Genomic DNA, 23,912 nt, shown 5'->3' with positions numbered 1-23,912 from the left:
TTCCAGTCAATGTCTGTGGGTTTGAAAAAGGAATGCTCCTTTCTGGATCCTTTGGGAAGTGTCTAGTGGGAGATGAACCCCTCCCCCATGCTAGTGGCCATGGGGTAAAATGGACTTTAGAAGAGTCATGGGGTGAAATCTCTGTACCTTTTTTCCTTCACTTGCTTGGTTTTGTTAGTTTTGCACTAACACAAGGAGTTTTGCTATATTAGGGCAGTTTTCCTTGGGTGGTGGCAGCAGCCTTATATTTGTGGACTGTAAAACTCTCCGAGAGCAAGGTCTGGGCTCTCAGAGGAGCAGTCCAATTCCTGGCAGGGAGGGACAAACTGTCCTAGTCCAAAAGTATTTTTCATCACATGTTTCCCAGATCTGTCACCATCAGGGAAGGACTTTTCTGTCAGCGGAGCTGCCGGTTTTACAACTGCTGAGGAGTGAGGGATCTGAATCTGCCAACAACTTCATCAAGTGTTTGCATCAGGAAAACCTAAATAGCCAGAAATGTAAATAAACAACAACAAAACAATAACTAAAAACATTCAAGTAGAGGGAAACTTTATTTTCCCACACTGGATTCCTTTTCTTTCCCTGTTTGCAAGCAGTATCTTTCTACCCTTTGGAAATATCTAACTCAGAAGGAGGGGACAGAGTGGAAGAAATCAGTTCCACTCAGTAAAAGCCTCAGGACAGTGAAAACTCCAGTAAAACTCTATAGTTGTTCTGTCTCACTGTCTCATAACTTTTCTTCTGCCCTGAGCTCATTCCTCTGTGAGCGTTTGTGGTCACAGCTTCTATTTCCACACTGGCAAGTTCTGACCTGTTTTTTTTCCCTTGTGAAAAGAATTATACCCCCACCAGCACCTAAAAGCTCTTTAGCCCTAAACTCTGGTCTGTGGCATCTGCTTAAGTCCCTTTCCTTGACTTGGGGACCACCAAGGATGGACTCGCAGCACTCTTCTGGAAGCCGCGCCAGGAAGGAGCAGAGAAGGAAAATGTGGCAGCGGCAGGAAAAGAAGCAAAGAAGCATCGTTGTGAGGGTTCAGCAGCAGTAGCAGCAGCAGCAGGAGGCTGGGCCAGCGGTGAAGACGCCAGATGGAGCAGGGAGGAGCCAGGGCCAGCGCTGGGGCTCGGGCGCTTGGCCGCAGTCGGTGCGCCGGGCAAGGCAGCGGCGTGCGGATGCGGGAGAGAAATAAATGAGGAGTCATAGCGAAGACGCAATTCCAGCCAAGGGGAAGGAGCAGGCCTCTCCGAAGGGAGCTGACGTTGGGGATCACTGGAGCGGGGAGCGGCGGGAGCCTCGCAGCTCTGGCTTCCACCAGCGCTGACTTCTGGGCACAGCTGTTCGCCGGAGCCCTTCCTGCTGCTGCCCGTCGGCTTGTTCTGCAGCCATGGAATCGAATGGCACATTCCTTGCTTGCAACAGTAAGTCTGGGGAAACGTTCTTGCGTTTCAGCTCTCTTATCATGTCCAAGAGCTTTATTTTTCCTCCTCTCTTCTCCCCCGTCCTTCGCCTCCCCATTCTCTCATTTGGAAGTAATGCAGCATTTCCTCGCTGTTAGAGAGAGATGACAGATTTTTCTCTGTTAATAGGGTGAGCTCTGTTGGTAGGAAGGGTGTCTTGGCAGGGTAAGTGTCTGCAAGTTCAGAAAAGTGGATCCAAATCTCCTCCCCTTTCTGGTGAAACAGAGCGGGATGGGTGCTCTGCTCAGTAAACTTTGTGGGCTCTGGTGAAGAAAACAGAGCCTGGATAAAGACCTCGGCTCTGGGTCTGTCCCCGAGACTCTGTAAATATTAAGTACAAAATAAGTAATGTTTCTAAAAAAAGAAGAAGAAATCCTCTCTGCCCTTCCAGCAAATGAGATTTAAGAAGATTCAATCATACCAGGTCTGGGAGGCTTGTCTGATGGACAGGGCAATGAAATATCCCCCCTTATTCCCTCATCTGACTTTATGTATTGCTTTGTTACCCCTTCATTGTGTTTTACTTACTCTAATGAGCAGAAAAAACTCAGGGCTGTGATAGCTGGTAGCTACAGATTGAAATGGGCTATTGTGATCCCACAGAAATGGGAAAAGCCTGGAGTACCTATTTTTATTTCATGAGATAGGTGCTTTCTTACTACAGTTGAGCTATAAACAAAAATAAACTAACAGAGCTATAAGTGATTGCACATAAACATAATCAATTTAGTGTTACCAGGAGAATTGTGAAAGGATTCCCGCAGGCTCAAGAAATCTTCCCTCTGATTCTCACAGATGCTAGAAATCCAACAGGAAGGTGAACCAGAGGTTAATGTTATACTTTTTGTAGGTATCTCATTCATTATACAGCCACTGGGGAAAGAAAGCTAAGAAACACATCTGGAACTATTAAAATATTTCCCATTCTGGCCTGTGGGTTATTTTTCAGAGAATATTATTTAGTCTTCTGGGGTTAGGGACCGAGGAGAATTCAGTGGCTCTTAATCTATTTTCTTGTCTCAAGCAGAAAAATACACAAATGTTGAAAGAGGCAAGAATTTCAAAAAGTATTTACTGAAATTCCTTGACACGTAACACAGACACACAAGTGCCAAAGTCACTCCAAATGCCAGACCACTTAGACAAGAGAAGTTGCTCACATGTGGATTTGTTAGCAGGATCAGGCTTGTGCTATGTAGTTTGTAAGAAATTTCTGATGCTGTGGGTTGTAGACATGTTTTGTCCCTGGATGCATGTTGAAACTCAGATTCTTTCTCTCAGTTTCTCTCTTTTTTCCCCCCCAACACAGAAACAACAACAGCTGTATTTACCATGTCAGAATTAATGTGGGCTATTAATAACCTTTCTCTTGCCTCATGAAGTTGGTCTGTTTCTGAACTGGGAGCCCTTGTGCTTGCACAGATTATAGAATAGCTAATTTGTACTATGCCTTATTCTTATACACTGACTGTTTCACACAAGACACTGTGTATATTGTGTAGGGAATGCCACAGTCCCAGGATGGGAATGCCCTCAGCCACAGCCCAGGGTGAGAATCAGCAGGGAAGGGTTAGTAAAATCCTACAAAACAGGCTGTTTCCTTGTGTTATTCTGTCAGCAAGTCCTCAGGATTAATGTCTATATTGAAATTTCCAAATGAATCATCTCCACCTGCCCTTCTGAGCTGGGAGCTCTGAGGAGGCTCCTTCTGGGCTTCAACCACCATGGGTGGAGATAATGTGACTTGGGATCAGCTGGGATCTGCTCTGGAGCAGCTGGTGACTTTGATCTCCTTTCCTACCAACAAAATGCTCCCAGCACACCCCTTTGATCCAGGTTGTGCCTGATGCTCTATGTGGGAGTTTTATGAGCCATAGTGTTCCTAGCACTGCAGGAGGATTTGGGATACTGACACTTCTCAGTACATTACCCGGGCAACTTGTCTCTTTTACAGACAAGACAAGTGAAATTAATTTTGTCTTTTTTATTTTGACACAAAACCGGCTAAATTTTCAGTCTGAGCAATGTCTTTTAGTAAAACAAAACCCACAGTTCCTGAGTTTGTTGTCAGTGTGTAAAGCCCTGACATCAGGCCCAAAAGCAGCTGAGTCGGGGAAAGAAGATGCTTGGGGGAAAATGGATTTTAATGAGGAAGTGAAAGAGGAGGGAGAAGGAAATACAGGCACTTGGAAAACTGCTGCAGGTAGCAGAGATGAAAGGATAGAACCAACCACAGGGAAAAGCAAGACGGAGAGGTGTGTGGGAAAGAGATGGTTTGTGCAAGATCTGGAAACTCAGCTGCCTGGATAAGCAGCTCTGGGAGCCAAAGCTGTTGATGATTTGGGACCAAAGTACAGTTTTCTTTAGAGGAAGATCAAAATATTTGAACAGGTATTTTTGAAGGAAAGCTGCAGATGAATATTTGGTGATTTGATCACCCAGTGTGGGATTCAGCTGGCTAGACATAGAGGTGTGGTAGAAATTTTAGGCTTATAGGGATCTAGACAGGTGAATTGTGCCCTGTCTTCTCCTGGCCCCTTGTTCAGTGCACTGTAGGTATCTGAATACTGTGAGACTGACCCCCAGTCTTGTCTCTGAGGTCCCTCCCATGGGTGGAGGGTCTCAGACCTTATCAACCAAGCCCACCAGAACAGAAGGCTGCAGACCTTGGTCAAACAAAGAGGTTTCTCTTTTTCTTTATGCGGGTAGAGAAGATTTTTCCACAGGTTCTTCTAACCTGAGATACCTCCATACCTTAAATAGGCCAGTCTGGACATTGTGTGGAGGGAAATTCTCACATCTCGGTCTGCCCCTCACATGGTACCTTTTAAAGCCCTGTATTGAAGTACCACACAACAAATCTCATGAGGTGTTTTTGGCTAGAGTTAGAGAAATTCCAGATAAATCACTTAGGAAAAAAATATTTTTTCCCCTAGTTTTGCATAATTCAGTTGTGCAATTTAATTATTGCATGAATTTTGCCCTGCTACAGAATGTTGAGAATGACTTGCATTTCGCCTGTAGAAGAAATTTCATCTCCTGAAGAAAATATTGTGAAAAACTGTTAAATGACCTTAAAAAAAAATGAAGCTGGGACCCACCTACAACTGACTTTGGGTTTATGAAGAGAACATCTTCATCAGCAAGTGCTCAGAAACATGACTTGGGAGTCAGGCAACTAAACTGCATGAGTGCTCCTCCCTGTTGGTCCTGGTCCTATCCATCAAGTTGATGTCCTTCTTTTCAATTACTTTCTTTACACACCAGCTACTGGAAAAGCTGTAATTTACTGCAAGCCAGTGTTTGTTTTAGTGTCTCTCACTCTGCAGCCAAAATCTCTGTGTGTACCCTGATGGAGGGAGGGACCAGTGGAAGGACCAAACCAAACCTTCGGTCAGGTTTTGGGGTCCTGAGTACGATGAACTTTAATTGGGTGTTTTACCTGGATTTCATCAAGAGTGCAGGGCAGTAGCTTTTGATGGGTCACAGCCTGTTCCATGCACTGATCCAAGCTCCCTGTGAGTGACCTGACTGGCAGGAAGATATATGAAGATATTCACAAATAAAGGTCATGATTTGAGCTTTCTGTGAAATGTCTGGGCAGGCAGCCTGGCTTTGCTTATACAAACCAGGGCCAGGGCTCTGCACTGTTTAACTTCCAGCACATTCCCCAGCATGGTTTTGATCCAACATGGCATGATCTGGGTGATGGGCCTGCAGTCCTTCCCAGAGGGCAGTCTGGATATAGTCAGCCTGTTTTGGGGGAAGATGGGCTGCATGGACTCATCAGAGCTGGAGAAGGGGCCATTCTCCTCCCAGAGACCTTGCAGACAAGGTGAGATGGACAAAGGATACAGAGAGAAAGTGGGGTGAGAAATATTGTGCAGGGTGAAAGCACTGATCTCAGTGCACCAGAAACCTGCCCATCACACAGCTCCAGTGTGCCAGTGGAGGGAGTCTCCAGGCTGTGACTTGGAGGACAACATATGAGACTCGGGAGAACTCCTATATGAAGTTTTAAGGTTTCATATACACAGTTTCTGCCCCAGCTCAGCAGGACCTCTCAAGCACCCTGGGATGGGAGTGGGCAAGAAAAGCCAGTGAAAGGGAGAGGAGGTTTGCTGGTGAAGAAGCCCATTCTCAGTGTCACCACAAGGTGGAACTTGGTACATACCACATGCACTGGAGATGCACCCACTGACAACAAGCACAGCATCGCCTTTGGCCAGGGATGCACCGATGAGTCTGGTCCCAGCACCTGCTCTACGATCCCCACTTCCCCACAGGGAGCAAGAGGGGGAGTGGTGGTGTAGAGGAGCCCCTGGCATTTTTTGTTGGAGGTGAGAAGCTGGGCCAGCAGCAAGGCCTGGTCTTTGGAGATGGTGAGGTGTGACAAGGAGAATAGAGCTGAGAGCAGTGAGTGGTGTTCTGGGAGTAACAAGGAAGGAAGGAAAAGGAAGGTTTCTATGGGTGGGATGTGGGAGGGCATGGATGAAGTGAAGAAAGGCAGGGCAGATGAGACCTTGAAGACATGGAAGGAACCTTGCTGTCATGTTCTTCTGCAGGGAAGAACAGCGTTATGTTAAACAGACCCAAATTTTTCTTCTGGGTAACAACTACAGAGGAAGGCACAACCTTTGGCCTCTTTAGTGGGAAAATCTCCCCTTGGCATGACATTTGCTGTTTGTTATGTAGCTGCCATAGGTATTACGAGTCATAATAATTTGCATCATGTGCATGATGTGATGGGGAAGTGGTGAGGTCATCACCAGCACAGGTATTTTCATTCCAGTCCTAAATTATCTCAAGTCTGGGCAAATCAGCAGCTGAGCTTTGTCACATTGTTTGTGTCAGTGTGGCATAAAGAGACTATGATCAGAATTAGTGTTGCACCACTTTTGGTGTTGCCCAAACATGATGGTGATGGGAGAACAGGTCCATCCCCAAAGAAATGAAAAAACATCCTGCTCCTTTCTCTGAGAAGTGGTAATAGTGCTTCCTGAGCTCCTTTGTGTAAGGATGTGATGGAGATTAATTCATTTTGGAAAATCATCTGAAGAGCAGCCTGTGCATTACAGTGTTTTCACGTAGCCCATTTCCTACCAGACTCTACAGCCACTCTATCTCAAGTGCCTGTTTCCTGGATATTCAAGCACTTTAACTTTGGGATCCTGTTCTGACATCCTCATTCACATCAATTTCTGTTTGCTCTGGGAGTAATCCAGCTGGAATTGATAGGATGATCAGCACAGCCCCCATCCTGGGCACAGCCACATGAATAACTTCACTCATGTGACCAGTGCCACTTATTTAGGTGGGATTGGTCATATGGGTAAAATTGCATGACCCACTCAGGTGTTACCTGCAGTGAATAAGGCTTGGAGAATTTTTCTATGAGCCATCTGCAGGAATCACTTCCTCCACCACCGAAGCGTGACGGCAGCATCATGTAACATCTGCACACAATGCCATGGAACCCAGGGTCACCCTTCAGGCTTCTGCTGTGAGACGTGACATTGTCTTTAAATGACCTCAAGACCGCAATACGTCCAGCTCTGTTGTTTCCCAAAGCAGGGAATTTCTGGCCCAATGATCTCGTCTTCATTTTAAAAACAAACTGATTCAAACCGTCTTATACCTCCGAAGCCTTCACGACAGCGAAACTCGTGCGTTGCTGTTCTGGAGAGGTATCTAAACCCATTGAATGCTGACCCTGTGCTTTGTGTGTGAGCAAACTTCAGGGATAAGTGCAGTAAAATGTTCTCCGAGGGCCTGGAAAGCTTTGAGCAGGGCTGTCACTGGCACTGCTATTAAAAATTAATGAGAAAATGAAGCACAAGGGCTCTGTGTGCTCCCAGATCAATCCCTCTGGGACTCTGCTGCTGGACAGAACAGTTGGTGTGTAGAAGCAAATTGTTTTGCTAAGGCAATTACGGGAGGGTCTTCCCTACTCCGTTAATTAGATCAGTCCTCTCCAGTAAAATGTGAAATATGGGAATTGCTCAGAGACTGATAGCTAATAAATATCATCTAGCCACTGCATAATGGTGCCCACCTCCTCACCAGGGCAAAACCAAAGCTCCCAGGGAGTGCTGTGAAGGTTATGGCTTTGACACCTAAACCCTGCATGTGCAGGGGGCCCAGAAAGGCTGGAGGTGTTTCCTCAAACACCCACTGCCTGCCTGGCTAACAAGTTCAGCAATGCCCCCTCCAGAAATGGCCTTTATTTCCATTCACTGTCTGTGATTTGCAGTGGCTGTGTGTAAATAAAGCTTTATTAGATATATTGTTGCTCAAGGCCATGCAATGCCCTGCCTTGTCCTCAGAGAGTTTCTTACATGTGGTGTATGGCAGCGATTAATGATTCTGACCCTGTCCTTGTGCTGGTCAAATAACCCAGTCCCCTGTGCTTCTCCGTGGGGGTTGGTAGGGCTTCCTTCAGACTCCAGAGAAAGAAGGGGAAGATGACTGGAAGGACAGATACCAGAAACAGAGATAATGTTTCTAAAACCTGAACTGAATATGATGAGGGGCTGGTGATGGGAGAGCCTTTGATTAGGTTTGCAGCAGGAACAGTGACATGTGGTTTGATGTCAAGCTTCTTAGGCATATGCTGGTTCTGCAGTAAGGGACATTCACCCCAGTTTGACCTCTTTCCCTGCAGTACTTCACTCTTGCTTGCCTGGCAGGGCAGCAGTTGACAAAGGCAATGACAAAAAAAGTCTGTGACAAGGTGTGTATATAACTGCTGTACATCACTGCAGAAATGGTCATGGCTACGGAAGAGATGGATTTTAGTCCCAGCCATTGCCAGGACAATGGGGAATGGTTGTGAGTTTCAGCAAAGGAAATTTATACCGGTCATAAAGAACAAATTCTTCACTGAGAACATCTAAGCTCTTGGACAGGGAGCTTAATTGTCTGTGGAGTCTCTGTCCTTAGAGATATCCAAACTCACCTGAACAAGACTGTGAGCAACCAAGTCTACCTTTGAAGGTGACCCCAATTTGAGTCGGGCGATTGACTCTGGAGAGCCTCAGAGGTCCATTCCACCTTGAATTATTCTCTGATTTGTGTAATCAGTGACCTGTTAAATGCCTGAAGGGGCTTATTCCTGTATCAGAGTGCAGGGTAAATCTGAATTACAAGAATAAAACCAAAGCTATGCAGAAATGCAGGGTGACTCACCCAAGTCACACAGGAAACTGGTGGCAGAGAAGACACTCTTCGGACTCTTAGGAAAATACTCTTCTGTAGGTGGAAAAAGAACAGCATTAAAACACAGTTTCCGAGCAGCTTTTTGGCCACATTTGCCCTGGCTGAGAGGTTTTAGCTTCGTCTTCAGTCCCTGTCAGTGGGAACAGCACGGAGCAGCCCGGCACAGAAGAGAAAGGGTGGAGCCAAGCTCGCCCTGATCCAGGCGTTCGTGGGCAGGATAAGCTGACAAGCCCAAGGCACTGATTAGGAGCCACAAACAATATCTGGGACTTCTCCAGCCTCTGGAAATGATGCGTAAAAACCCACTGGCGTACGACTGCTGGAAAACTTGTTCCTTCTACCTGGGCAGCTGCCGGCAGTCTCCTCGGTTTAATTTTGCATCCAGCGTGTGCTGGTGAGCAAAGCGGGAGGAGAGACTTCCCACAGTCCCACCCCCAACCGGACTCTGCCCTCCCCTGCCTTCCTCTGCTCTCGCTGTCCCACTGCCTGCGCTCCCTCCTTGGAGCCCCGTTTGACACCGCGCACGCCGGAGGCTCCTGGATGAGCAGGGATCCCTGCAGGGGTGGCGTGGCCCCCCATCCTTCCCGGCACCCGACGCCTCTCCCTGAGCCCCACGCTGGATCATGCAGTGCATCCGAAGGCAGCCCAAGCGCACCGTATCCCAGGAAAACATGCTACTGGAGCAGAGCCGTCGAGTGGCCGCGTTGAATGGCATCAGGCTGGGTAAGGGACAGGTTGGCCACAGCCTCGGCACTGGGCTGGCAGCTGCTTCGTTTCTGCGTCTTTTCCCCGTGCAGAGGCAGTGCTCCACCCTAAAGACAACTCCAGCGTTATTTTTAAGTTCCCGAGGTTTCTTTTCCTTTCATTTGCCTGTAACCACACGCCAGATGTGTAAAGCGCTTCGTTGGAGGCATCAAAGGATGCGGGAGATCTTTGGCAAAGGGTCGGTTCCCAAATCTGTGGCTGAGCTCTCTGAATTGCCACTGGTGAAGGGGTTTGGGGAGGGCAGGGGCCTTTTCCTGCCAGATTTTAGCACTGTTCAGGGGTGTGTTGCCTGTTGCTGTAAGAGCCCAGGGAACCACTCACAGTTTGCATTCACCAGACAAAAGAGGAAACAGTTTCAAAACTTTTGTGCCCGGCTACGAACTCACTGCTGGTTCCTGCTCTCTGGAGACAGCCCAAGTGGATGCCAGTCCCTTGATTTCCGTGGATAGAGAGGGCAGGTGGAAATGGGAAACAGCCGTTTACCCACCCAAGCTCTTTAGATTTTATCAAAAAGTCTTTCTGCCCTTTTAAACCAGCAAACCTGAGTTATGCCTGGTCTGTAAGCAGGTGGGAGGGGGAGGGCAGGCAGGAAGAGGCTTGTTTCATAGAAGCTATAATTAAGTTCTATCAGACCAGCAAATTAAGGAATGAACAGTGCAACAATATAGATTATCACTGTCCTTCTAACTATCTGCTTAGTGAACTGAAACCCTGGCTTCTGCCGTGACAGCTATTGTTTTATTGTGCTTCCTGCTTGCTGTAAACCTGAGCTAGATAAGCCAAAGGTTAACATTTTTGATGTCTCAATGTCTAAAGCTTCCTAGTTTAGTATATTAACATCGTGGTTATTGCAGTGCTGTGTGTGCTTGAGGTGCTTCTGCCTTGGCCAAACATGATTTTTCCTCTGACCATCACTGAATGCTGAATATATTCTGTTTAGAAAGTGTGTGATTGATTTTTTGTGAGGAGGAGGGTCCTGACTCTTGAAAGGCATTCTGGAATTTTGCATGCCAAATGTGTATTTGGTATTTTACAGAGGATGCTAAACAAGACACAGTCCTGCCACATGTGTCAGGCAGGATTTGGACCTGTATTTCAGTGTGGTGATTGTGCTTCTCGTACCTAATGTTGTTATATAGTTGGAAATCAATATCCTTGTCCTGCTGCACAGTGTTTTTTAACTTTTAAATTATGTATGTTTATGAGGACTCTGGTTTCTTTCATACAAGTTTCCACTGCTGTGAGATGGAGCTCTGGACCACAAAACTCCTCAGCTTCAGGCTTTGAGCAACCTGGTGTAGTGGAAGGTGTCTCTGCCCATGGCAGTGGGGTTGGAACTAGATGACCTATAAGGTACCTTCCAGTACAAACCATTCCATGATTCTCCATGGAGCTTTTAGGCCGAAATCCTCAGGAGCTGGTTCAGGCATAAAACCTGAAATGAGGCTTCTGCTGGGAAAAGGTGGTTTTTTTCTGGAAAGCAGTTCAGATGACCAGCTGAGAGTAATGTCCCACTGACACATCAGGGGTGAGTTTGTGGTTCCTGTATCAGCAGATCAGAGCGTCTTCAGCTCCATCTCTGGCCTAACAAAACGCTGTTGTAGGTAGGACCAGAGAAGCTAAGTGACTCACCCAAGGACATGTAAAAGGTCTGTGGCAGTGCTTGATTGGGCATAGGAGGCAGGGCCTAAAACTTTGGCACTCTTTCCTCTCCAGTTCAGCTGTGTCAGCTTGAACTGCTGCTATACAGACGCTGAGCAGGCCTGACACATGCTGGGCCCACCTGGCCAAGGAGATGTCCCTTCTTCCTCTGGGTGGTTCAGCCAGGAGAGGTCAGCTCTGGGTAACTGCCCTCTATCTGAAGGGACCCCACATCAAAGGGATGTCAGAGCTGTTAGACATTCATGATTAGCCCTCTTGCCCTTTCCTGACCAAACCTGCTGCCTCTTAGGGGGAAGCTTGTCTCTGTCCCCTCCCTGCCTTCTCTCACTGCCCCTGACTCAGGCTCCCTGCCAGCTTTTGTCCTTGCCATGCCTTTACCATGCACTGTCCCTCTTCATCCTTCCCTCCGGCTCTTGCGAAGTGCAGTGCTCTCCTTTGCTGATCATTTAACCTTTCCTGGTCCTCAGGCACAACAACCAGGAATGATTGGTAGGGCTGCTCCCACTCCGTAGTTAGAACCTTGCAAGATGAAGGGGAGTTTTGACCCACACTGATACAGTGACTGGGCTGTGCAGGTGAGCAGGATGAAGGGCTCTGAGCTCCAGCTTGTGTCTGAACTGTGTGGTCTAAGCCTGGAGGAGAGGAATCTGCCCATGGCCACCACCTGTGCCTATCCAGATTTGTCTGTATGACACTGGTGCAGCTCTTTGGGATGTCCTGGTAGCCAGGACATGTTACAGATGCTGCACATGGTGTCTGAGGAACCAAACATGCCCCAGTTAAAGGGATTTCTCATTACCCATTTATGGACATAGGCATCCAAAGGAATTGAGGTTTTCCTGCTTTCCTCCTCATGTCACCCTAGGATGACATGTTCTCCTATTCCCATAATGATGCCTTGTGTGGTTGGGATCTGAAGAAAAAGAAGGAATGAGTCTGGGAGCTAGAACAGAAATGTGGGTGAATAGGGAGAAGGAAGAAGTTAGTTTCCTCTCCAGCAACCTTGAGGAATGCCACAGGGATGTTAGTGAGGCTGGAATCTGTGGTATCTTCTCTGTACTTGGAAGACCTTTGCCTCAGAGCAGAAGCAGAGCTCAGGAGACTGAGGACTCATGAAGCTGTTGTGGTATCTGTCCGTCCTCTGGATGATCTGGCCTCTTATCAGTCTCTGGGAACACTGTCCCAGATCTTGTAGACAGGATCAACTTTTCATCCTTCTGCACTGTGCAGGAGACAGCTTTTTTTCTTCTCTCCATGAGTTTTTTTCTGAGGTTTCCAGAGGAGGAAGCATGCAAATTCTCCTCTAGGGAATCACTGGATCAGACAGGAGCTGAGAGGCCCAGGGGATGCTGTAGCATGGGAAGACAATTAATGAGATAGCTAATTTAATGTAGAGGAAAGAGAGACGCCACAGCCACCTCTTCAGGATCTCCAGTTCCCACTGTGACACTTTCAACTCTGGATGCTTTGGCCAGGCTCAGCTCTGGGCATGATCCTTGGCACCTCAAATACCAGTAAAGGCATATGAGTGGCTCATGAAGTGAACCCTGGACACCCCTCACCCCTGGAGATCTCAGGCTTTGGCAACATAAAATGCTCTCTTCAGGCCACTGTATCCTGGTTACAAACTGACAGTGCACCTTGGTGCTCTGCAGCACCTGGTACTTCAGTTTCCTATATGAATGGTCAGGATTCTAGGAATTTGGCCACTTGGATCTCATACTGAGTTTTATTTTTCAAGCAGGCCCAAAATTTGGTAGTTTATTGCCTTGCTCTGTTTAAAAAAGGAAAATTCAAGGCAGGTGTGTCTTCCAGAGAAGAACCAACCCTGCATCACAGGGGGCACTGCAGTAGAAAAGTTATTGCATAAATCAGTTAAGTTGGAGTTCTGCTTTGTGACATGCCACATTATGTTTAGGTAGCATTGGGAATTTTTGCATGATGTGTTGGGTGGCTGCAAGTGGCCAAGTGGTTACCTACAGATAGGGTTAGAAAAAATCCAGCTGAATTGGGATGTACGTGATCAGCACTAGAGCTAAATGCTGTTTCACCAGCTCTGAACCTGCCTTTCATGCCATGTCAGAGAGATGCAAGGTGCCTATTACAGAAAGCCCAAGAAGTGTTTCTCATGTGTCATGCTCTCACCCTCCTCAGCCCACATGCTCCAGATCTGTAATTAATGGTTTGTTTGAGGGACAGATTCTCCAAGGTATTTAGGTATGTGGAAGTCATATTCTGCTGAGACATTCAAAACCATGCAGAATGCCAAATCTGTGTTTTCAAAGCCTCTGTAGGTGCCTTTTGCCTCTCTAGATGTCCTAAGTGCCTTCCTTAATCTAGGTTAAGTTGTGAAATGTGAAGTTTCTGGAACTAGAAGGTCTGATTGTTATTACTTGACATTGCAGTGGCCTAGTAGTGTAAGAAAGATAAAGATCCTCTGGGGTGGTTGAGAAGTGAGGAGAACATGGTTACTACCTTAATATTACCTCATAGGTATTATTGTTACCTTTCACCAAACTTCCCTGTCCTAAGCTTCATGTCACTGATCTGCAGAATTCCCATGTGGATAGCAAGGTGCTGCTTGCCAGAGAAGGACAAGTGATACCTCTGTGTGTTCCAGCAAAGGAAATGCAGAATAGATTTGAAACCACTTGAAAGTTCCTGACAGCATTCCAATTACAAGTTATGCAACTTTCCTCATTCTGCTGCTACTGTTTTGTTGTTTGTTTTACTGTAGTTTTTGCATCCTAACAGTAACTGTATTTGCTGGGAAGGAAGTATTTTATGTTTGTAAACCACATGAGAATTGCCATACAAAAGTCTTTAGACTCAATATAAGAAATGTACAAAGCTTCAGCCTCTTTTGTGAGCGTGAAGTGTGATGTGGAGGATTGATTTCTGTGTGTCTCTGCTCAGCTCTCCTCCCCAACCTGTCTGCCCTGCAGTTGTCTGTCTGTCTGTCTGTATCGTCCCGTGGAAGGGAAGATTCCTTGAGCATCATTTCTTGAGCTGTCTCTTACATTACCACTCCTGTTTCACCACAGGCCTCAAAGATGACAAGGATCTGAAGTTCCTCCTGAAGGGCAGCCAGCTGCTAAAAGTGAAGTCCAGCTCCTGGAGAAAGGAGCGGTTTTATAAGCTCCAGGAGGACTGCAAAACCATCTGGCAGGAGTCGAAGAAGGTGCTGAGATCTCCAGAGTCACAGATCTGTAAGTTAAGTCTGCTTTGTCACGGGCAGTGGGGCACTTTGTGAGAGGTGCTTGGGGTGAACCAGGACCTTTATGTGTGGTGTGGAGGCAGGGCTTGGAGCAGTGAGACCGGATCCTTCATATCTCCTGTAGCACACAAGCTGAGGGATGCTGTCAGCTCCGGAGACAGCCGCGAGGAATCCGCCGTGTCAGGAATGGTCACATTTCCCAAGCTCACGAGCTACTGCTTGAAACGGTTGTGGGGTTGGCTGTGCTGCTCTCAGCAGCCCTGCCTGGCTCGTTTCCTCCCCAAATTGTTCAGGTTACTCAGGTGCCCAAGCCCTAATGCTCAGTGTGAGACATGGTGTGAGCATCTGTGGTGTGGTCTGTGCGCTTGGGCTGTTGGTCTGGGCTCTGCCAGGACACTTCTTTCCCGCCTTCAATCCCTGGGAAAACTGTCATTTAAGCCTCACAAGGGAACTGCAGAGAAGTGGAAACCCAAGGGCTGGCAGGAGATGTCTCTGGGAAGGAAAGCCTATTCTCATTCTTATCTTGGAAACCCAGAATCTGCCCTATTGTAAAAAGTCCAGATATGCTGGTTTATATGGCACAGGAAGAACAATTCTGTGCCAGCATCACCCAGCTTGGCGTCGTAACTGGGACCAGGAGCCCAATTGTGCAGTCAAAATGGGATCAGGCAGGGTGTGTGTCTGTTTATATCTGGGTTTTCTTCTCATTTGGTATTTTTATGATATATTTCTCCATATTTTCTGACATTCTTCTCTCATGTTTCACTAATCATCACAGTCTTGTAAATCTAGGAGGTAAGTTAGTAACATGGACTATATATTATGATATGTTGAAATGTGCTATTTACACAGTTTTCTTGGTAATGATCACAACTAAATGACGGGTGGGCCTTCCAAATTACCCCCCCTCCCACAAGCAGTGATAAGATTTTCAGTGGGAGGAGTAAAGTAACAGGGTAAAATACATTTGGTTTGTAACCCTGGTTGTCACACTCTTCTCACATGACCTTGAGTACCTCATTTAATCTCTTTTTGCATCCTTCCCACACATTTTCTTTTTCCTCCTCTATCTAAATGTAAAAGACTTTGAATCACAGAATCCTAAAATGGTTTGGGTTGGAAGTGACCTTGAAGATCATCTCGTTCCACCTCCCTGCTGTGGGCAGGGACACCTTCCACTATCCCAGGTTGCTCCAAGCCCCATCCAACCTGGCCTCGAACACTTCCAGGGATGGGGCATCCCCAGCTTCCCTGGGTAACCTGTTCCATCCAGTGTCTTGCCGCCCTCTGAGTGAAGAATTTTCTCCTAACATCTGATCTAAGTCTCTCCTTTTTTAGTTTAAAATCATTCTCCCTTGTCCTATCACTGTCTGCCCATGTAAGAAGTCCCCCTCCCTCTTTTTTCATAAGCCCCCTTTAGGTACTGAAGGCTGCAGTGAGGTCTCCCAGAGCCTTAGGTTTGGAGCCTGTCCTTTACTGGGTTTGGATGCCCAGCACGGTGGGATCCTGAGCTCAGCTGGGGTCTTCAGGTCTCAATGCAATAATCCATTTAACAACTACAAACACAAAGACCTCAGTGAATGTTTGTCCTCTGGGAGCACCTGCTCTGCTGAGCTCTGTCCCATATAAAACCAAAGTCCTTTACCAGATAATATCTTGCTATAAAACAAATAAGGACATGATTCGAGAAGAATCACTTTCAGAGCTTGCTTTCCTGTGCTATGAGCCAGCCCATAATTCAAAATTATGGGGTCAGAGAGCACCTACAGCAACAGTCCTGACCCCACCTGGTCCTCAGAAATAAATGGGAGGGGATCCCTGTGCTGTGGCTTCAGAGACCTTGGCGCCTGCCTGGTTGAACCCATTGCCTCCGTGGCTGAGGCAGTGACATGGAGAGCAGGCACAACTATGACTTTTTTTATTTACTGAGCTGCAATAAGAGTGAGCTCAAATCCTTTGAGCTGGGCGTTGGGCCCAGGCTTTGGGAGTTTGTCTGCGTGGGTGTGGATTTACAGCACTCAAGATACACTTTGGTAACTGAGCACAACCAGTGTTGCCACACTGCTGGAGACAGAGGCAGTGCCACTGTGGGAAGGAGAACCTGCTGTGCCCTGGGAGTGTCCTCAGTGCAACGTGAAGGGGGAGTGATACTACCTGATGGCTCACAGGCATGTGCATGCTCCTTGACACCCCATGCATCCACACCTTTCCAGAGAAATACTCTTCCACTACACCAGGTTGCTCCAAGCCCCGTCCAACCTGGCCTTGAACAGCTCCAGGGATGGGGCAGCCAGAGTTTCTCTCGGCAACCTGTTCCAGTCCCTCACCACCCTCACAGGAAAGAATTTCTTCCTTATAGTTAATCCAAACATGCCCTTTTTCAGTTCAAAGCCATTCCCTTTTGTTCTATCACTACTTGCCCTTGTCCAAAGTCCCTCTCCAGCTCTCCTGTAGCCCCTGCAGGTATTGGAAGGGGCTCTAAGGTCTCCCTGAAGGCTTCTCTTCTCCAGGCTGAACAACCCTGTCTCTCTCAGCCTGTCTCTGCAGCAGACGTGCTCCAGCCCTCTGAACATCTTCATGGCTTCCTCTGGACTCACTCCAACAGATCCACATCCTTCTGATGTTGGAGGCCCCAGAGGTGCAGTACTCCAGGTGGGGTATCACGAGAGCAGAGTAGAGGGGCACAACCACTTCCCTCAACCTGCTGGTCACACTTTTTCTTGCTTTTCTCATTTATTGATGCTCTGAAACCTTCCACTCTCAGCTTTCAGAATGATCATTGAGTTTGAGTTTCCTTCTTGAGCTTTTAACTTCACCAGGCTGCTCTGGGTTCAGGTATAGGGAGGATTATCCCGGCTTTTGTTGTGTCCTTTGGCAGGCTCTACCACCACGGCTGCCTTCTCGTTTGATCTGGTGTGTGAAGGTGGTCACATCAGAGGAGGAGTGCAGGGTCATGATTTGAGGCCCAAAATCAGGGACTTCAGTGTGAGTCTTTCCAGAGGGTCACCCTTCCTTGTTGACAGACAGCTACTTTGCTCTCCAGTACAAAGCCTTCCTAAACCTGCAGATTATCTCCCTTTTTAGGATGGAAAAAGAGTGAGCAGAATGGAAACCGGGAGGTTTGAGCAGCGGGTCTAATCTTATCTGCAGCATTGCTGGCAGTGAGCAGATGGATGCACCTCAGAGGAGCAGTCTGGGCAGGGTGAGGGTTATGTTTTTGTTTGGATAATTTCCTGTTATTCCTATTGCTGCTCTTATGACCACGTGGAAAAGTTATTTGTAAACCATTGTGTGGTGGAGCCTAGTAGATAACACCGGGGACTGCCAAGGTCAGGCAGGAGAATCTCAGATGCTTGAAGTTCAAAAAGCCCAACATATCAGAGTTGTCACAGGCACAAATGTTGCCTGGCTCAGATACACAGGGTACAACCAGTACCTTCCTCTGTTGTCTTTATTTTAAACAACTGGGAATTTAGATTGGATGCTGTCTTCATAGCTGTAATACCCACAGGGCTTTCTAGGGGGGATAGGCTGTGTTTCCAAAATGGTTTCTATGCAGGTAGAACATGATCCATTTTTTCCTTACTATCCATAATTTTTCAATATGTTCCATTTAAGTCCAAGGGAACAGGGTTTTTTTTCCGAAAGCCCTTGAAGCATCTTAAGTCAGTTTTCCAACAAGTGTCTTCTGCCCTGTGTGTACTCTCTGGTTCCCTCCAGCAGAGACATAGGAATGCTGGGCACGAAGGGCAGCACAAAAGCACCATTTTTCAGCATAGCCTGCTCCATCCTGTGTCTGAGCTACATATCAGATCCATAAACACCCTGCTGTGTTACCTTAAATGTTGTGTAGGGCCATGGACAGGGTGGACGCTTCTTTGGCCCACGAGGCTTTTACACAGCTTTCTCCCTGGGCTGAGAAAACAGAGTTCAGGTTGCACGATTAACAGTTTTGGGGCAAAGAAAAGATTTGTGCAAGGGAGCTGGCAAACAGTTCATTCTGAGCCAGTTCACTCCTGATCACTGTGGTGCAAGGGAGGAGAGTCAAAGGGGGCAGAGGGACTGGATGGCAGGAGCAGCAGCCTGTCAGTAGCACTGTCTAGTTTAGCTGTTGTCAAATATCAGATCTCATCTATGTGAAATAAAAAGAGCAAAAAGGCATTTGCTGCTTTCAGTGAAATTGATTTTTGAAAGTATTTTCTTAAACCAGCTGTAATCCCTTGTGTGAGCTCACTTAAGCCAGACTCAATCCCTTTAAAAACTCTCTGAACTCGGGGATTTGTAGGGATGGCTGAAAACTTTCCAGTGAAACATCCTTTTGAGCATTTGGTGGAGGAACAGAATATTCAAAGCCAGAAGGAGAAGACTGAATGAGTCATTTAGGTTTAGGGGTGCTACAGTGGGGCCCCAGAGATGGTGCTTTGGTACCTCCTGCACTCTGTCTCTGCTGGAGGCTCAGGGAGGTGACGTTTCCCATGGCAGCCCTGAAGGAGCTTTGCACACTGAACCAGGGATGACTCACTGGGGGTGTGTCCTTGAGTCAGAGCAGTGAAGTCAAGAAAGAACTTCAGGAGTTTTAGCTGAAATATTTCCATTTCTGGCCAAAAGATTTACGTAAAAACTGCTATTGTTGGAATTTTTTTTCCTGTATTTTGGTTAAAATAATCTGCTTTGGGAGCAATTTACAGAGGTGGACTATATTCATTGCACTACTGAGTGTTGCAAGTGGTGATCATATTATTATTTAAAGTCATGAAATTGATATTTTGATGTAGTAATTAGTTATCTCACTATTAAAAATGCACAAAATTTGTTCCAGTTCCTCTGACTTCTGGCCCAACTATAGGATATTTTTCAGCAGAAAACTTTTTCCTTCATTTATGGCTTGCTGTGAAATTTAGGAGTGCCCTTAAAATGCCATGAAATGAACATAACATACCACTTTTTTTTTTAAGAATAAATGCTTGTCTCCATTGAATTAATGCCCTGAACCTGCTTGCAGAAAAACAGGAAGGATGTGATATTTCTCTGTGCTTGCTCGAGTCAAGAAGTGAAAGCTTTAAATTGTTCCTGATAAGTGTCTAAAGTCAACAGAAACTCCCAGCAACCTGTATGCACACAGCAGGTAGTTGGCTGCACCTACAGCTTCCTTCTGCAGTTTTCTTTAGGAGTCATTGCCCCGTGGTCAGACATGTATTTATCCCTGGAAAAATATTTGCTGATGTGAATGTGTTATGCAAGGCGGCCGTCAGCTGCGAAAACAAAACCGTCTGTCTGTGGGTCTCATCAGTTTTTATCAAAATCACTCGACCCATAAAACACGTCATTTCAGATGCAGGGCTGCCTGTTTCTTCGATTGAGTTTTGAATCAGGCCACCGCGTGCGTCGCCGGGACAGTTTTCATCAGAGGCAGCGCGCTGACAAATATCGACCTTATTCTCCACAGCATATGTTAAATGCAAAGACAGAAGTGTTGAGAGCCTCAGATCCAAATTTAGCGGCGCTGTGGTGGCAGGAGAAGCAGGAACTAGTCGCTGAAATGGTTTGCAGGGCCCTGGTTGGGATGTGTGGAAGGAATGTAAATAGAGACCTCTCTATTTACATCAGCACCCCAAGCTGTGATGGGTAGGCAGAAAGGCTGGGTAAAGACCTTATATTAAAAGGAATTTCCAGACAACCTGTAAACTTGCATGTGCATTATATCACTGGTTGTCAGCGGGTGACACGCGCCAGCAATGAGGGCAGACTGCTGTGCAGCTGATCTCCAGTTAAAACAACCTGCTGAGCATGTCAGTGCGGGGGGAGCAGAGAAGAGAATGGAAGAGGAATCAGCAGCTGGCACCTGCAGTAATTCACGCACAGGGAAATGAAAGAGCAATGTGGTCAGGGCTAAGAAGGCACAGCACAGCGGGGCTCATGCTAAACCCACCCGTGAGTCATTATGATGAAGCGTCCCTCAGGGGTGAGGGTGACGGATAGCCTGTGGTATTCCCAGTCCGGAGAGCTGACAGTGCTCCAGCTCCCGCTGATTACAAAGGTCCTGATCCCAACTGCGTTTGGCCATCAGCATCAACCCCCTGGGGGGAAACCGAAATCAACCGAGCGGCTCTTCCTGGGGTGAAACCAAAGCGAGGAGCAGCGCGCGGTGCCGGTTCGCGCCGTGTGCTCAGCGTGTTGTGAAATCCATGCCGTGTCTCTGTGGGGCAGTGCCGGGGGCAGGCAGCAGCTCTCATCTGTTCCTGATAAGATGCTGAGCCCTCCTGGTCGCGGTGCAGCTGGTGAGGGCCTGAGCTCTCCGCAGACACGCAGGATGCTGCGCAAGCTGTTAACGGCTGGGCACGTTTCTCATCTGCGTTTCCTGACAGTAAATAGAAGTGACTTACGGGGACAGTTAGAGTGGGATAGAGTAATTCGATGTGACTGAACGCCACATTGCAGGGATCACTTATTAATGACGGGGGGGCAGGATAAGGTAAGGGTCTGAGGAGTATTTCCCCCAGAGTGAAAAGCTGCCCCCCTCCTCCAGTGAAACAGCTGTTTTGGCAGTGCCTCCCAAGTGTCTGTACAGTGACCCTCCTCTCCCTCTTTATCAGCAAAGGCACAAGAAAAGAGAAGAACCTGTTGGTCCTTGTCCTTCACGTGCTTGCAGATGTGAGTTCACTTTCTTATTCTCTCTCTTGAAAAAGATTCCTGACAAAATATCTCCTCTCAAAGGGCTGCCTGTCAAAAAGGAGGAAAAAAAAGGGATTGCTCTCTGCCTCTGTTCCTCCTTTCCCTGTATTCTTTAGGATTACCAAAGAGTTTACTGTCCATGCTCCCAGCACAGTCTGGACATTTCGCTTGTGGAACAATGATGGGAGAAGAGATTGAGAGGCCAGTGGCCAGGGCTCATCTCTCAGACAATTTCTCTCATCATTAGGAACTTTCTCAGGGTTGTTCTGGATCTTCAACACTTGTACATTGGAATCATAGAATGGCTTGTGTTGGGAGGAACCTTAAAGATCATCCAGTTGATTTCCTCTGGGAGGTGTTCTTTCTGCATGAGATTAGGTTGCAAGTGTAACAGCAAGCTCCCTGAAAACCATGAAGAGAGAAATCCGTATCAAAAGAGATGCCCAAAAGATACATTTTGGTTGCCTGAAAACATCCTTGCTGTCAAAACTGGCCTCATGGATCCTGCAGGCCTGACCCATCCTTGCCTGCTGATGCCATGGGTGAAACAGGAGAAGGGCACTGGGCTGAGAATTAGCAAGGGGGAAGCACAAGGGCAGGATCCGGTGATGAAAATTGAAAGGAGGGTTAAAAAGAAAGTTCTCAAAATCTCCCTGAGAGTAGTTCAGACAGGAGGAATTTCACTGGCTCCAGAGAACGCTGCTGTGTGCCCATGTCAGTGGGGAGCCTTCGGCTGTGGCACTGTCCAGGCTGTACCCACAGCAGCCAGGAAGGCTGACCAGGACATAACCTGTGTGACTGAGTCTGGAGGCCAGGAAGAACACGAGCTTCCTTGGGCTGTGCGTCATGTTTTGGGCTTCATACAAACCACCTCTTCAGCAGACGTAAACACTCGGGAGAAGTGGATGCAAACTTTCCAGATTCTCTTCTGCTTGTGGTTATCTCCCCGCTGTGGCTGGTGGGGAAGGAACAGGGAGGTTGCAGGGATACGTGATTGATGGGCATTTGCTGTGAGTGTTCCTCTGCTGTGAAACGTGTCTGTCCCCCAGTTATTTTTGATTTCTCCTTGCAGATAGCTCAGTTAGTTTGGGACTGCTAATGCAGTGCACTGGCTGTCTGGGAGCAGCTGATAAAGTACTCATGCTGGGTTAAGATTTTCCAGAAAAGAGATAACTTTTGCAGATGGCTTGGGCCGACTCCTTTGGCTTCAGCTTTTTTATTGATAGATGAAAACACACAACCAAGCTATGGAAAGCTTTAAAATGTGTCCTCCCCTACCCTGCTTTTTTAACAGTTCCTGTGTTGGTAGTTTCTCCCCTTGTCTTGTGTGACTACAGTAGACACCAATACTGCTCTTCAGCCTTCCTTGTACCTTTTCTGCATTGAGGAACTCTGTTATCTCCATCATCCTCTTCTCAACACACCTCAGAGACATCAAGGCAGCCCTTCCAGACACAGGTTTTCAATCTTTTTTTCCTCCCACACAGCTCTCTTTTCCAGTGGAGTCACAAAGCCATGTAATGGTTTCCAAAGAATCCCTCCTAAATTTCCAATATTTAACATCAGATTTTCTAGTTTTGGAAACACGAGGTTGTTGCCAACCCAAAGTTTAGGGACTGATTGCACAAGCAGACTAACTAGCCATTCTGAAGGACAATAACTCTTATGAGCCAAGCAGTGGTGAGCAGTTGGCAGGTGATGAGGAATAACAGGACGATCCTTCCACTTGCACTGCCATAAGCAGAAAAGACCCAGAGTGGAGGAGAATCACTTGTTTATGGACACTTCTGCATCTGGGATGCTCAGCCTGGACTTCCTTTCTGATCAAGGGTCCTCTGTAGCCATTGATTAAGGGTATGATTTATCTTACTCTGAAGTTTTTGTTTAAATAGGACGGAACATTTACATTCCAAAATCTCCTTTTTTTCCCCCTATTGGCTATAAAAGGATCCAACTAAACTTTAGACTTTTTGCCTGAATGGAATCTATCCAAATGTGATAGCATGCTTTGTGTTAAGGGTGAAGTTCCACCCGAGGCACAGCCACTATCGTTTGGTCTATGTCCCAGTTAAAGGGCAAAATCACCAGGCTTTAGTACTCAAACTTTTGCTCAAAGGTAAATTGGCCAGATAACACGATTCCACAGCAGCCCATCCCAATCCAACCTTTTCCTCCCCTCCCCTCCCCTCCTCTCAGCTGCTCAACTGTTGCCCTTTACCAAGTGATAATCAAAGACCACACAAAGATAATGGCTCATAATTGTCAGGGAGGAGCTTTGCCAGCTTTAGGAAGCTCCTCATGGTGTGTTCTTCCATAAGAACCAAACCAGCAAAGTGCTGTGGCAGATGTTTGACCACGCCAACATCTGGTGGGGATTTGAAGCGAATGTGAAGTGTGGGTTTTGGGAAGTCAGTGATTTTTGAAGACTGAAATTTTGGGTGTCGGTTTTTTTTTTTCTTTTTTCCCCAGCAGCTGAGCATTATCATGACTGCTCTGGGGGAAAAAAAAGTTTTCAGACTCTAGTGAGCATCTGATGAATTGTGGATGATCCCAGGGCAGCCATGCTAAAAACGTGCAGTGTTGATACTGAGCTGGGTTTTTCTGCAGTGTTGAATTTGAATGAACTGGGTATTTTAATGGTGAAATGGCTGTTTAAAGGCAAGTTTTTCACATTAAGCTAAACCGTGGAGATATTTTACACTCACACACTGCTTTTCAACAAAGCTCCTTCAAGATAAGCTCAAATAAAATTGTTCTCACACAACTCTGACAGAGGAAATAATTTTTAACTGTACTTTACAATTTGAGGCAGAGTAGAAGTTAAGCACTTTTTTTCCCATTTCCCGTGATTGTGTCTGGTTTTTTTGCAAGCTTGTTATAGGAGATGGCTGAATATTTCTCAGGTGTGGTGTTGTTTCTA

General features: G+C 46.9%; 1 protein-coding gene across 2 annotated transcripts in view; it reads left to right on the top strand.

The window, feature by feature from the left end:
* Positions 1–996: 996 nt before the first annotated feature.
* PLCD1 (phospholipase C delta 1) overlaps positions 997–23,912 on the top strand; it is a 52,005-nt gene continuing 29,089 nt past the window's right edge. Inside the window, exons 1-2 of one of the 2 annotated variants that reach the window (XM_017828677.1) lie at positions 997–1,419; positions 14,148–14,312. In XM_017828677.1, coding sequence (XP_017684166.1) covers positions 1,386–1,419; positions 14,148–14,312 — 199 coding nt within the window. In that variant the 5' untranslated portion in view covers positions 997–1,385. Of the gene's footprint in view, positions 1,420–9,164; positions 9,400–14,147; positions 14,313–23,912 lie in introns of those variants that run through there. The other variant, XM_017828676.1, reaches the window with a different exon arrangement.

Source organism: Lepidothrix coronata, unplaced genomic scaffold (genome assembly GCF_001604755.1).
Source record: "Lepidothrix coronata isolate B3197 unplaced genomic scaffold, Lepidothrix_coronata-1.0 Scaffold151, whole genome shotgun sequence".
NCBI lineage: Eukaryota > Metazoa > Chordata > Aves > Passeriformes > Pipridae > Lepidothrix > Lepidothrix coronata.
The sequence above is the reverse complement of the archived record's forward strand: the minus strand, read 5'-3'. Positions and strand labels throughout refer to the sequence as shown.